Source organism: Microtus pennsylvanicus, chromosome 10 (genome assembly GCF_037038515.1).
Source record: "Microtus pennsylvanicus isolate mMicPen1 chromosome 10, mMicPen1.hap1, whole genome shotgun sequence".
Lineage (NCBI taxonomy): Eukaryota > Metazoa > Chordata > Mammalia > Rodentia > Cricetidae > Microtus > Microtus pennsylvanicus.
In genome coordinates this window covers 94,931,607-94,946,646 of record NC_134588.1, presented here as the reverse complement: position 1 = coordinate 94,946,646, position 15,040 = coordinate 94,931,607, and the positions used below count along the sequence as shown (strand labels likewise).

The 15,040-nt window shown below is 43.2% G+C and overlaps 1 protein-coding gene across 4 annotated transcripts in view; it reads left to right on the top strand.

Moving 5' to 3' along the window:
- The window catches only part of Pld5 (phospholipase D family member 5), a 297,093-nt gene that overhangs the window by 271,043 nt on the left and 11,010 nt on the right, over nt 1-15,040 (top strand). For all 4 annotated transcript variants that reach the window (XM_075989221.1, XM_075989224.1, XM_075989222.1 and 1 more), the window contains exons 6-7: nt 3,455-3,652; nt 10,562-10,698. In XM_075989221.1, the coding sequence (XP_075845336.1) occupies nt 3,455-3,652; nt 10,562-10,698 (335 nt within the window). The remainder of the gene's footprint in view (nt 1-3,454; nt 3,653-10,561; nt 10,699-15,040) is intronic.

Below are 15,040 nucleotides of genomic sequence, written 5' to 3'. Positions count from 1 at the left end.
AGGGCAGGAGAGGGTGAGAGGGGTCCAAGTCCATGATCTACTTACATGAAAATGTCTCTGTGAAACTCATCACTGGGTGTGCCAGGATAAATGAATGCTTGCTAAAGAAAATGATTTTAAGACACAGATGTGCCGGGCGGTGGTAGCGCGCACCTTTAATCCCAGCACTCGGGAGGCAGAGGCAGGCGGATCTCTGTGAGTTCGAGGCCAGCCTGGACTACAAGAGCTAGTTCCAGGACAGGAACCAAAAAGCTACGGAGAAACCCTGTCTCGAAAAAAAAAAAAGACACAGATGTGTGAAACATTTGGAGCAGTCCCCAGAACACAGAGGCCGATGAGCACTGCTTCTGTATTCCTCATCAAATAAGCTTTTTTATATCATGCTCCCAGTTTTCCCATTCAGTTTGAAGGTTTGGTTCACCAGATACCCAGATTAACAAGTGTGATGGTACATGTTCTAGGATCAAGTCTATAGCAGAAAGAGACCACGGGTGTCTTGAGAGGACTATTCGGCTTTAAGTGCCAGGGAGAAAACCTCTTCCAAATACGCCGTCCTTCTCTGCTTGTCCACGGCATCACCATTGCCTTTCATTTGTTCGTCTCCCTTGAAGTACCTCTGTGCTCCCGCTGAACAGCTTGACACTTCATCTCGAATGGTACTGAATACCTAGCACTTTGTCTAAAAGGAACTTGTCGAGCAATGCTCACTGGCTTCTGCAGGCATTGCACACACATGGTGCTCATCAAGCTCACAAAAGAACACAATATAAAATTAAAAGATTTTTCTTAAACAAGAGAGTTACTTTGGCCTGAGATGACACAGAGCTTAAGAGTGAATACTGCTCTTGGAGGGCCGTGAATTTGGTTCCCAGCATCCATGTCAAAGAGGCTCATGACTGCTCATAGCTCTAGCTCCAGGAAGTCTGAGACCATCTTCTAGTTGCTTCAGGTATCTGTACTCACACATGCATATCACCCACATAACCCACATACACATATAACCCACATACACACATAACCCACATACGCACATAACCCACATACGCACATAACCCACATACACACATAACCCACATACGCACATAACCCACATACACACATAACCCACAAACACACATACCCACATACACATATGTACATATAACCCACATACACACATAATCCACATACACACATAACCCACAAACACACATACCCACATACACATATGTACATATAACCCACATACACATATACCCACATACACACATATACACATAACCCACATACACACATAACCCACATACACATATACACATAATTACAAATAAAATAAGTATATATATTTTTTAAAAGAGTCTGGCAGTGGTGGTGCATGCCTTTAATTCCACCACTCAGGAAGGAAGGAAGGGCAGATCTAACAGCTGGAAATACACAGAGAAACCTTATCTCAGAAAACAAAAACAAAACAAACAAACAAAAGAGTAATATGGGTGGTTTCTGGAAACAAACCTCCCTCTTACTGCCTTCCCCACGTCCTCCAGTGGAAACATCAAATGCTCATCCATCAAAAGTCCCTGGGAATTTAGCATCCTCACTCTAGTTCTATCCCATTGTTGACTGAGTTTTCTGTCCTGCCTGGTTTCCGCAGTCATTAAGTCCCAAAGAAATCGCACAGAGGTCTACATTAATTATAAACTGATTGGCCTAGTATCTCAGGCTTCTTATTAACTTTTGTAACTTTTATTAGCCCATAATTCTTGTCTGTGTTAGCCACAGGGATTGATTCCTTTTTGGGTGAGGCAATCACATCTTACGTCTTCTGCATCTGGGTCATGACTGCAGACTGAAACTTCCCTCTTCCCAGAATTCTCGTTGCCCTGCTGCCACTTCCTGCCTGATCACCCTGCCCCTATTTCCTACATGGCTACTGGCCAATCAGCATTTTATTAAAAATAATACAAGTGACAGGATAAAAGACTGTTGTTCCACAGCACCCAATCGCCTGGAAAGAGATAACTGCACACTTGTATACACACACACATACACACACACACACACATTCTCCCCTTCATGTTTAGCTCCAGCCACTCAGCTCTGATTAAAAGGCCTAAGTCATAAATAAGTGTCTTTGCATATTTCTGATCTACCTGTTCATTGAACCTCTTAACATTAATGTGTTTGTTCCTCTGACTGCAATACTTAACACTGAAGAAATACCTGCACAAAAGCACACAAGAATATGTTTAAGGATGATCGTGTTATTTTTTGCAATAGCAAGAAATTAGAGACAAGTTCCTGAGTGGGTTAAATAACCTATGCATATCTATTTTGTGGTTGCCATGGAGCTAGAAGCATAAATACAGGTCAGAATAGATGAACATGGAAAGCCCTCCCCCCGCGATAGTATGTTGTACTGGTAGCCCGGGGAACAAGGACATACAATGCTATGTGGTAAGCAGTCTCTTCTGGAGAAAGAGACAGACTGGAAGAAAATTTCATATTCCTGCTTTGGTCTTCAGGAGCCCAGGTCTCCCAAGCCACCCTTAACTGGGAGACCAAGTCATATAAAACATTCATATGTGTGTTCCTCTCTTTTCCAACCAAAACCTTACATTGTTACTGTAAGCAAATCAAAGATAGTGAACACTTTCCCCAAAGACACAGTAGGCTAGGAGGGAGCCATTGAGGTTCTTTGCCTGGGTATCTCTAACCACCATTTACGAAACCTGCAATCAGATTCCTAATTTACCCCCAATTTGGTCTCTGACTTGTAATTTTACTTAACTCTGTGGGCTTCACTTTCCTTCTTGTGCACTGAGAAAAGAGGGACAAAAATACCTCCATGGTCTCTTCAACACAGGGAGTTGGTCTGCTGCTGTCAGGGGTTTGCAATTTTAGTAAGAATAACAATTTGCCATAATTTTTAATGACTGTGAGCACTGTTCTTACGTGTATTAACCAGTCTGTTCCAGCAACTTCGTCTATGCGGTTAACACTATTGCCTCCACTTCATGTAAGAAGACACTGAGGTCCAGAGATTAAGTATATTACCCCCAAATCACATGGCTCTAACACTGTAGAGCTGGGGCCAATTTCCAGGCATCTATATCTGTAACCACTCTGTAATGTTGCAATGGAGGGTCATTGTCTTGCTGCTTCAGTATCCATTTAAAAATGGTATTGAGGGGGGAAAATGTGAAAAGCCAATATTAAAACTGTAGCTGGTAAAATTGTCTCCGCAAAAGGGCAACTGCAAAAAGGGAGGAAAAGTTCTATTCCTGTATACGAACATTTCAGGATATATTTCTTCTATATGCTATTATGTGGTCCTATCTGCATACTCCCATGTAACAAAAAAAAAATGCATTTAAAAAAGAAGTCTCCTTTACAACACTCTTATGCATTTTTTTCCCTCTGAAAATAACATCATCAATTGCACCCCACGTTGATGCTCTCAGTTTTAATTTCACAGATGAAAGAACTCGGTGTCATCTTCTACAACTGCAGCTGCCTGGTCCTAGATTTACAAAGGATATTCGCTTTATATAGCTCATTAAAATTCAAGAGCAGAGTACCTCAGACCTGGTCCAAGAGACTGTACGGAGTCTATGACAATGAGAAGAAGCTTCAGCTCCAGTTGAATGAAACCAAGTCACAAGCCTTTGTGTCGGTGAGTCGTACACCCCCATTGTTTCATCACCCCCACCACTTTTGTCCCCAAAGGCTCTGTACACCGGCCTCTCCAACCCCGCCCCCGAGACCTTCCTCACATTCCAATCTCACAGCCTCTTTTTCTTGTAACCCACTGAGTCCAGTTAGCGCTGCCCCTGTGGACATGGGTGTAAGGCCGTTGACCATGGCATGGGCAGCATAGCAGAAACCAAACCTTGGAGGAAAACTGACTATTACCTCCTCTAGAAGCCTTGAACTGCCAATAGTCTCAGCTCGAGGTGGTCCTTGGGATCCGGCCCGTATCATGGGATGCTGACTGGCTTGATATCATGTAGGTCTTACATGCAGCCACAACTACTGCGTGAGAACATTAGTACAACAGTCCAGTCATGTCCAGAAGGCACTATCACTGCAACAGTCCCCACTGACCTCTGGCTCTTGCAATCTTCTGTGTGCTTTTTTTTTGCAACATTTCCTGAGCCTGTGGGAGTGGAGTTATGATTCCATTGTGACCATTTTACAAAAGAAGATACTAAAACATCCCAGGGGCTCAAAGTCCATTATGTGGAAAGCACCACAGAAGTCCCAACTCCCTGGGCTGACAGCCGAGGAGCCCTTCATCCATGGTTCCCAGATCTATCTAGAGTAGAAACCTGATGAGACCGATCTGAGGGAACCAGTACAGAAGACGATGCCAGAGCTGATGGATTTGCTTGGGGCAGGCCAGAAAAAGGCCACCCCTGATGTCTGAGGCTTCTGACTGTGGTGAAAACCAGGGCCCCATCCTCACCTCCTGTTAACACCTCACTACCCACCCCTTTGTGCTGTCACTAGGAACTGGGGTTGTGTATATCTGGGCCTCCAAACCCAGTCTCTCCAAATTCTAGAACAATTAAGAATTAACACCTGTCCTAGGGTGAGACCTCACGAGTCGGACCTGAATCACATTCCTGAGTTCATCCTGGTGCTCAGCCAGTCTTCTCTAAACCCTGCTCCCATGTGCTCCTTCTTTATACCATGCTCCCCACGTGACTACTGTTCTTCCTCCCTGGATGGGTGCCAGGGTGTCTATGCCAATCACTCTTACCTACCAGAGAACATTTATTGAAGAGTGATAAACTATATCCTTTTCACCCTTTCAAATGAGAGCACGTTCTGAATGTCCAGAAGACAGTACAAGATGGTCCAAAGGAGGGTTAAGATGCTTGTCTAAAATAACAAATTCACATAAGCACGAAGAGCTGAAAACGGTTATGGAGGACTTCCATGGGGCGGTGAGACTTTTTGTTGGTTGGTTGGTTGGTTGGTTGGTTGGTTGGTTGGTTGGTTGGTTGGTTGGTTTTACATCCCAGTAGAAGTTTCCCCTCCGTCCTCTCCTTCCAATTTCTCCCCCAAGCCCCATCCACTCCTCCTCCTCTGTTTCTCTTCCCATATGGCATGATCCTCCCATGGATATAAGCCAGCCATGACACATGAAGTTGCAATGAGACTAGACGCTTCCTCTTCCATTAAGGTTGAATGAGCCAGTCTAACGGGAGGAATAGATCCTAAAAACAGGCGACAGAGTCAGCCTCTGCCCTCACTGTTAGGAGTCTCACAAATCAAGTTACACAGTTGTAACATGCTGTAGGAAGTCTTCCAGCTAGTGGTTACCCACCTACTGGGGCATGGCCTCTTATACTATATACGCTGATGCAGAGCCTGCATCCGCTCTTTTCTGGCCTCTCTGTTCCTGTTGTGGATTTCGATTTCTGATCTCCGTTCCAGCAGAGGATTCTGATTTGTGAGTTTACCCCCTAAATAAATAACCACCTAATTCTCAATTCTGAGTTAGTGTGGGATTTCTTTTAAGCATCCTTCTTCAGTAACACACTTGCAGAGAGCCTAGGTCAGTCCCATGCAGGTTCCCTGGTTGTCGGTTCAGTCTTTGTAACCCCTATGAGCCCAGGTTAGCTGGTACTCTGGGGTATTTGTGGTGCCCTTGTCCCACTGGCTCCTACAAAATGCAGTAGCAAGTGGAATCCCTACAGGGAGCCTTTTAGAAGCACATTTTCATTGCATCTCCAGAGAACAGTAGTACCCCAAGGCTAGAGTGTGTTCCCAATCTGTACATAAGCAGCAATGGGAAACAAAGTGACATCATGCCTCAAACAAGGATCCAGAAAAATAGATGAGAGGCTACAGGAAATAAATGCACAAATGAGCAATGCTTTGGACAATCATGTAGCTTGAATTTAAGGTGTGAATCTTAGAGATAAGTGAGTAAGGTTCTTGTCCACATTTAAAAGGGCAGGTGTCGCCTTTGTCGATTCTAGCATCTCCATCTCTACCACAGAGAGCCTCGGGCCCTCAGTTCAACCCATTGACAGTGCAAGGTCTTTATTCCAACACCTCTTCCCTGGAAATGAGAGTGCATCTTTGCTCTAGTCTAGGGAAACTTAAAAATTGATTTTTCATCCAAAAAATAGCAAATGAACTGGAAAACACATATTCTGGTAGTTAACTTTTTAAAATTGTTTTTAGACAATTTTAAATTCCCTCTTTGCCTCCCCAATCCCTTCTACCCTCTCTAATGCTTCCCGCCTTCACGCTCCCAATATACTCAGGAGATCTTGTCTTTTTCTCCTTCCTATGTAGATCCATGTATTTTTCTCTTAGGGTTCTCTTTGTTGTCTAGATTCTCCGGGGTTGTGGACTGGAGGCTGTTTTGTTTGTTTGTTTGGTTTTCTTTTTTTTTTTTTGCTTTATGTCTAAAAGCCACTTATGAGTGAGTAGATAATATATTTGTCTTTCTGAGTCTGAGTGGTAGTTAGCTTTTAAAATTACTTAAAGTTTATTTTCTATTTTCATTTCTTTAATTTGATTTATTTTATCTTCTCACTAGTAATATCAATTATACCTTTAACTTACGTCCAACAGATACCAAATAAAAACCAGTTTTGACTCTCTGACAGAAAATTAATACCTATAATCTTTAAATACATCAAAAACTAAGCACCCCCAAACTGTCATCCAATCAACAAATGGACAGATGAGTCAGACAATTCTCAGAGGAAGAAAAACAAATGACAGTAAAAGCATGAAAAAAGTCATCATCTTTAGTTATCAGGGAAATGCACATTAAAACTACATTAGGGTCTATCTCACCCAAGGTAGAATGGCTATCACCAAGAAAACAAATGGCAGAAAATGCTAGTGAGGATGTAGGGGAAGGGAGACGTGTGTGTGTGTGTGTGTGTGTGTGTGTGTGTGCGCATTTTTCCTGATGATGTAAACCAGTGTAGCCACTGTGAAAATCAATATGGAGGTTCCTCGAAAACCTGAGAGGAAAGTTACCATGTGATCTGGCTACACCACTCCTGAGCATCTACTGGAAGGAATTTGGGTCAACACACCTCAAAGACACATGCAGATTCTAGTTTATTACTATGCTAGTCACAGAACGTAAGATGTAGAAGCAGTCATGATGCCTTCAGCAGATGAAAAGATTTTTAAAAAACAGAGTGCACACACACACACACACACACACACGTGAATTTTATTCAGCCATAAAGAAAAATGGAATTAATGTCATTCTAAGGAAAATGGGTGGAGTTGGAGATACTGTTTAATGAAATTAGCAAGATTCAGAAAGACAAATTTCATGTTTTCTCTCATCATCTTAGCTTCTATTGCTGTGATAAAACACCATAACCAAAATCAGCTTGTAGACTGTCATCCAGGGAAGACAGTGCAGGAGCTCAAGGCAGGGGCCTGGAGGCAGGAACTGATGCAGAGGCCTTGGAGGAGTGCTGCTCACTGGCCTGCTCTTTATGGCTGGCTCAGCCTGCTTTCTTGTACTATTCTGTGACCACCAGCCCAGAAACAGCAGCATCTACAATGATCTGGGCTCTCCCACATCAATCATTGATCAAGACAATTCTTCATAGAGTTGCCTACAGGCCAATCTCATGAAGAGATTTTTTTCAATTAAGATTTCCTCTTTCCAGCTATGTCTATGTTTGTGTCAAGTTGACAGAAATCAACCAGCATACTCATGCAGTTTAATTTTATATATGTGTGTTCATGTATATGTTCATGCACACATGCACACACACACACACTCATGCACACACACACACACCTGATTTTGAGGAGCTATAGAGTCTTACCTATATTTTTTTAACCTTCAAAGAAGCCCCGCCTTCAGAACTAGCTTCTCGCTCTCACTCTACTATTTATCAGAGCTTTGCAATTATTTCTTTATGACGATTCCCCCATAATTTTATAAGGCTCTAAAGATTTTATACTCTCTGCATAAGTGATATTCCCAGGACCTCACTCAATGCTTTGAAAGCAGCAGTAAATAAATAAATGTTGGACTGGATTTATTGGTAGAGATATTGATGGAAAATTCCAGAATGTATATAGCTTCTTTAGTAATACGTGCCAAGCAAATGCCAAGGCAAACTAATTTAAGTTCAATATATTTGTTGTAAAAAAAAATCTTAAAATAGTACATCATATTTTTGGAAGTTGACAGTCCCAAAACTAAATTGAATACACAGAAAGAATATCTAAAGACTTGAAGAATCACCTGTCCTAAAATTATACTTTTAATAATTCCTAACTCAGTGCAGTTAAATATAAATTTCCAGTTATGATACAGAGTTTTGATCATTCCTAACTCACTAAACTTAAATACAGACGTGAACTCGGAGGTGGATTGTGGGAAGGGTTGTGCATCAGTGTGGAGTCACTCAATGCCCTGGGACAACAGATTTGAAAGGGTGAAGCTGGAGCTGGGATGTAGCTCAGCAGTAAAGCACTTGGCTAGCCTAAGGAAAGCCCCAGGGCCCACCAGCCTGTGGATGGGGAGAAGGAGGGAAGAAGAGGGGACAGGAGTTGATAAGAAGGAAAAAGAAGCATACAGCCCAGGAGATCAGCAGTGGCCTCTGTCTGAAGATCTAAAAAAGAGAGAGTTTTGTGGAAGACATGCATTTGAACTGGAATTTAGAGAGCAATCCAGTATAACAAACAGGGAAGCATGTCACCCAGAGGGTCCAACTGAGCAAATGTCAGCAAGCAGAGGTGACGAGGATACTACCATGAGCTGGGGATATGGGGGCTGGGGATATGGAGGTGAGGGGACAGAATAACACTCAGGGGTACTCATCCCAAGACAGGAGTTCATCCTGAAAGCCACCTGTACCCATTTGCTAAATGTCGTGGAGACAATGCATTTCTTCCCACTAAAGAATGGAAGTTTATCTTCCTTCGAAAAGCAAAATAATTAATCCAAAGTACATGCTGCCTGTCGCTGGCCAAGAGGACTTGATTGTTTACCTTTCCCACTGCTACATCCAAATATCTCACAAAAGGAACCTGATGGAGAAAGGGTGGATTCTGGCTTACCACCCAAGGGGAGCTCATCATGATGGTGAAAGCACAGGCACGGGAGCACGGGGCAGCTGCTAATCACATCTGCAGCTGGGAAACAGCAGAAGCTGAGTGCTGGTGATCAGCCTGCCTTTCCTTCAGGACTCCAGCCCATAGAACACTGCCACCCACAGTAAAGGTGGCTCTTTCCACCTCAAATTACCTTACTCAAAATTCTCCCAAAGTCACCGCCCCATTCCGGGTTCATCTCTTCAATGATTGTGAAGCCTGTTGAGTTGACTATTAGGCACTATTAGGCAGTTAATAATCACTAATGGTCATCACAAGGACTCTCCAGACAAGGATGCCTAGAAAGGGTTTACCCTTAATATGCCCCTGTTAGCCACTTTGTCCCTACTGTGCATAGAGGGGGTATTCACCCCAGTACCTTCATTCCGTGAGTCATGTAGTAAGACAGGATCCCCACTGATTCAGGATAAGGCACTGGGGACAAATGACTTGGGAACTCTTATTGTCCCATGCTGCTCTTTATTCCAGGCAGGTCCAGAAATGTTCATCATCTCTTTTGTGTACCCATGCTTCCCACAGGGACTGATGTCAGGGGAAAGGCAGGGCATACAGGAGACACTCGTGTTCAACCCTCCTTGCTGGAAAAACACTAAGACTCTGAAATTCGTCTCCCCCTTGCTATACCAACTGCATGTAAAAACAGAGAAAGTTCAGACATGCGAAAAATACCTTCAGCACAGTTTGCCTTTTAGCTCGTTTGACTGATGTTTGGCAGGATATCTTTCTTCTCTGACTCTCTTGATAGATGTGGGCATCATGGTAACTTGGGTTTTCCTTGGCAGATTATAGATGCCCCTTCTCCACCATCAGCAATCCTCCTCCTGACTCAATGAAAGATACAGAAAAATGAGAGATTTTAGATTTGTGTCTTGGATAGTTTTATGGCCAACATCACTTCTCAGATGAAATGACTTCAAGAATAAATTGCTTCCTCTATATGTATATAAGTCTGTAAATCATACTTTAGAATATCCTCAGTCACAAACAGGAGGGAGCCTAAAATCACATAACCTGAGGCAGCTTGCTCTCACAATAGCAAGGTGTGTAAGGAAAGCAAAAATTCCCTCCTAACAAGGACTTGATACATGCCCTGCCTCAACTTTGACAAAACACAAACTAGCTTGTTGTAAACTGACCAAGAAGCAGAAAGGAAACCTGGCAGTGGTGGTGCACGCCTTTAATTCCAGAACTTGTGAGGCAGAGGCAGGTGGATCTCTTTGAGTTCAAGGCCAGCCTGGTCTACAGAGTGAGTTCCAGGACAGTCAAAGCTACAGAGAGAAACTTTGTCTCAAAAAGCAAACAAGAAATAAAAACAACAACAACAAGGAAAAGCAGACAAGAGGTTTACAAACCGTGTGACTAACAATAAACCAAGACCTACCAACACAAATAAAAAACATTTTAAATCCACAGATGCCTACAATTCAACTCTAACATATCGGGTTTTCTATCTTCACAGAATTCTCCCAAACTCTTCTGTCCTAAAAACAGAAGCTTTGACATCGATGCCATCTACAGCGTGATAGACGACGCCAAGCAGTACGTGTACATTGCCGTGACGGACTACCTGCCTATCTCCAGCACGAGCACCAAAAGGTCAGGGACTTGGCCACCTGTACTGTTGGGTGCTCAGGCCTCTGGGCTCTGAGAGGCTGTGCTGCTGTAGCGGACATCTGCAAAAGGTCCCTCGTGCATTGCTTTTCCAAGTGGGTCCAATTTAAAGGCTTGGGGGAGGGAGCTCACTCTGCAGGAGTACCTAGCTTATCCTACAGGCATGAGAGCAATTTCAGAAAGAAGGTTGGATAAACTTCACTCTGAAAATTACCTAATGGATGGAGCTAGAAAATGTTATTTTGAGTGAGGTAACCCAGACACAGAGAGACAGTTATCACATGTACTCACTCATAGGTAGTTTTTAAACATAAAGCAAAGAAAGCCAGCCTACAAACCACAATCCCAGAGAATTTAGACAACAATGCAGATACTAAGAGAGACTTACATAGATCTAATCTACATGGGAAGTAGAAAGTAGAAAAAGACAAGATCTCCTGAGTAAATTGGGAGCATGGGGACCTTGGGGGAGGGTTGAAGTGGGGAGGGAAGAGGCAGGGAGGGGAGCAGAGAAAAATGTAGAGCTCAATAAATATTTTTTAAAAGAGTCAAAAAAAAAAAAGGAAAATCACCTAAATAGAAAAAGCATATCTCTCTGTGTCTTCAAGATGAGGAGGGAAAGGAATCTAAAATGCATGCTCTCAGACAGTGTTCCCTTCCATAAGAGAAGAAGACTGCTTTTACAGTGGTTAACTTCTCAATTCTTCATGGTTTGGTGACATAGTAACTTGGAAATGGTTCAGGGGCAGAACGTATGATAAAGCTTTCGGGAGAATAATCACACATAATGTGGAACCACACCCAAGCGTTCTCTTTTGCTTGCTTGCAACAAAGGCACATCTTTGGGTGCTGTCGGCGTCTTCAGAATTAGCTTGAACAGGAAACACTTTCTAAAATGCGCATTTCTGACTGTGGATGAGGTCCTCCATCATTCAGAAAACTGTAATTTCAAAATAGCCATTTAGTGAGCTTAAATGATTAAGCATGCCATATATTACTTGAATATTTTTTGTCTTGCTGATCCCACATATGCATAATATGTAGCATCTTTATGCAAATGTCTGTAAGACTGCAAAAAGCCTGCCAGAAATGGGTCGCTTCATGACCGTGGGAAAGCGTTTTGAGCTATAAGAGTCATGCTATTAAAACAGAGCTACTTTAAGACATCATGCATCTTTTGAATGTTCATGGATTTTCCCACTCACTTTTCCACCGTTCCCCTGCCTCCTCTTTATGCTCTTCTCATTTCTTGTTTATCTGACTTTAGAGTAAATTTTAGATGTCAGCTTTTCTCTGGAAACATAACACATTGTGCCTGGTTGTCTGTTACCAAGGAGAATAGAGGACCAAATTCACGGGATTCTAGGATGATGGCTCAAGACTACCAAAACTTTGTTTCATGGCTTTCCATAAGCAAAACTCAAGTCTTTCATTGTCAGGGTGGGGGGTCTGTGGTATGTCGTGGTGCATACCTGTATTCCCAGATTTGGGGAGGCTGAGACAGGAGGGTCACAAGTTCAATATCATCCAAGGTTACATCTTTTAAATCCAATCTAGGCTACAAGGTGAAACTTTGTCTCAAAGAAACAAAAATCTTACAAGTAGGGGAAAATGTAAAGATGCTTAAAGAGCTAGAGACCAACCTGAAGGCTCGAATCTTAGTTATTCTGGCTGTTGTTCAAATACTTCTTGTATTGTGAGCAAAGATGCCATGATGAAACACATTGCTTCGTGTGCTAACCTTTAAAAAAATCATTAAAAAAAAAAAGGAAACATTTATTCACCTCAAATATAGAGGGAGTCAACAGACCAAAGAAAGTTTCCACCAAGCTCAGCTCAGCAAATAAATAAGATTTCTGGGGCTGCCTACAGGGACATGGACAGAAACAAAATAAAATTTTAAACCTATAATTTCAACTTTCTTTATTTTTAAGACTGTTTTTATTATGTGTACAGTGTTCTACCTGCCTGCCAGAAGAGGGCACAAGATCTCATTATAGATGGTAGTGAACTACCCTGTGGGTGCTGGGAATTGAACTTAAGACCTCTGGAGAAGAAACAAGTCCCAGTGCCTTTATCAATGGCTTCTCAGTCAGCCCCCATTTTCGGCCACATTCCGAGAGTCTGATTTGATCGCATGCTCATTCAGTCCCGGTCCAGCTGGATTTGGTGAGCTCTCATTAGAACAGGCACACTGTCTCAGTGGATGGACCAACCCCTCGCAGTCCAGACTTCCTTGCTCATCTTCTTCCTTCTGCTCTTCAATTGGACCTTGGGGGCTCAGTCCATTGCTCTGATGAGGGTCTCTGTCTCTATCTCCATCCGTCGCCAGACAAATATTCTATGGTGATATTGGAGATAATCATCAGTGTGATAGTGGGGCAAGGCCAGTTCAGGCATCCTCTACTCTGCTGCCGCATATACTGGCTTTTTGGGACCCTAGTCTATTTGGATGCAAAACTTCCTAGGCCTGGATGTAGCGGGAAGGACCTTGCACTTCCCACAGGGCAGGGTTCCCTGCCCTCTCTTAGGAGGGATGGGGAGGGAGGAGGGTGAGTGGGGAAGCGGGAGGGGAGGAATTGTAAATTTTTGAATGGAAAAATAAAAAAGTAAAAAAAGACCTCTGGAGGAACAGCCAGTGCTCTTAACCTCCGAGCCATCTCTCCAGCCCCTACCTTCACCTCTCTAAACAAAAGGGCACAGAAGAGAAATATGTAGCTCAAATATTCAGACTATAATTACATTCTTCTCAGTCATATAAATGAGTTTTATTATTTAGACATCAAACTGATCCTAAAAAGCAGGGAGGTTCAGAAGTGAATTCTGTGTGTTTGCGGAATTAATTAATATCTTAGACTTAAAATGTAGTGTCCTCGTTGTCAAATACCTAAATGAAAGGAGACCTGAGAACTCACAAGACAGAGATGATCTAAACACACACCATCCGTTAGAGACAGTGTTGGGATTCCTGCCTTTCCAGCTAGCAGAGCATGCAGTGGTGATGCAAAACGCCTGCCAGGTTCAATGCTGGATCGCAGAGCATGATATGGCAGCAAGAAACCATTCTGGAGAGGAAGCAGGGATGAGGAGCAAGGGGGTAGGGAGGCTTCTCATAGAGAGTCTCATGATTTGGGGAAGGCGCTGGTGCCTTAATGAAAGGAGTAGCAAAATCACACCTGCTGTTAAGCAGCCATGTTTGTGATTATATAGGTGAGGTTGACCAAGAAAAATAGTTGAGGCGAGGGACCAATTTAGAGTAGAAGGTTGGGTGAGTGTTCCTGGTAGTCCCTAGAAAATGACAGAGAGAATTCTAATGTCACCCAGGGTTTAGGTCCTTTGAAGATCAAGAGGAAGGTGGAGGAACAAATGGCCTGCAGGTGATCTTAACTGGAATTGGGTTGACGAGGTAAAAGAGACAAGGAGAGGCTGAAGGAACTGGGACTTCGGGGCATCATAGATCTGTAGCCCATCAGGACTAAAGCACAGGCTTCATGTGGTTAAGAAAGGAAGTATTGAGGGCAGGAGGGTCATAGAGGATGAGAGGGTCAGAGAGCAGACCCTGGAGATGCTGTGGTTATAGCACTGACAAGCTGTAGTTCACAGTAACTATCCAAACAGTGACTGAGCCTGGACTCTCAGCAGAATCCCTACAAAGAAATGAGAAAAGGCATGGTTTGAGACTTAGTTAAGACAAGTAACTGATTTGTCCTAACATAAGGAATAAGTGATACTTCTGAAATGACATGATGGGGAATGGGTAGAGCCCATGGTCACATGCACACCTTAAGCCAAGAGACCAACTGGTCATAGAAACACATGGCAAGGGCTGAGAAGCCGTCTGGGAGAATTACTGTGGGAAGAGGCTTAGGTGACAGGAAACTACTGGCCTGATGGAGGATTCCCAGTGTCCATCCCAGAGGAAGGAGGGAAAGGAGCTGGGGGATGCTGGGTCTATAGAGATGGTTTTAAAGATAATACGGAAAGAAGAGCATTGGACAGCTCAGATGACTAGAGCAGATGTTCTTTAGAGAGTGAGGGATATTGTCAAAGAATAGAGGCTGCCATGGCATCTGGGAAGAGGCATGCAAGACACGCAGCTAATTCTGCCCAAAAGTAGACACTTCCACCACACGAGGCTTGGAAAGCTTCGGAGGTCTGCTGAAAACAACCCAAGGGGGTTGGTTCATCTGAACACTAGTTCCACATAGCTTCACCCTGGGAACCTGAGGCCTTCTGTAAAGTCTATGGATAGGCCTTGTATAAGACCTGCTATAAGGAAGTCCTAGAAAAACATCACCTTTGGTACCAAACTCCAAAGATCCATGTT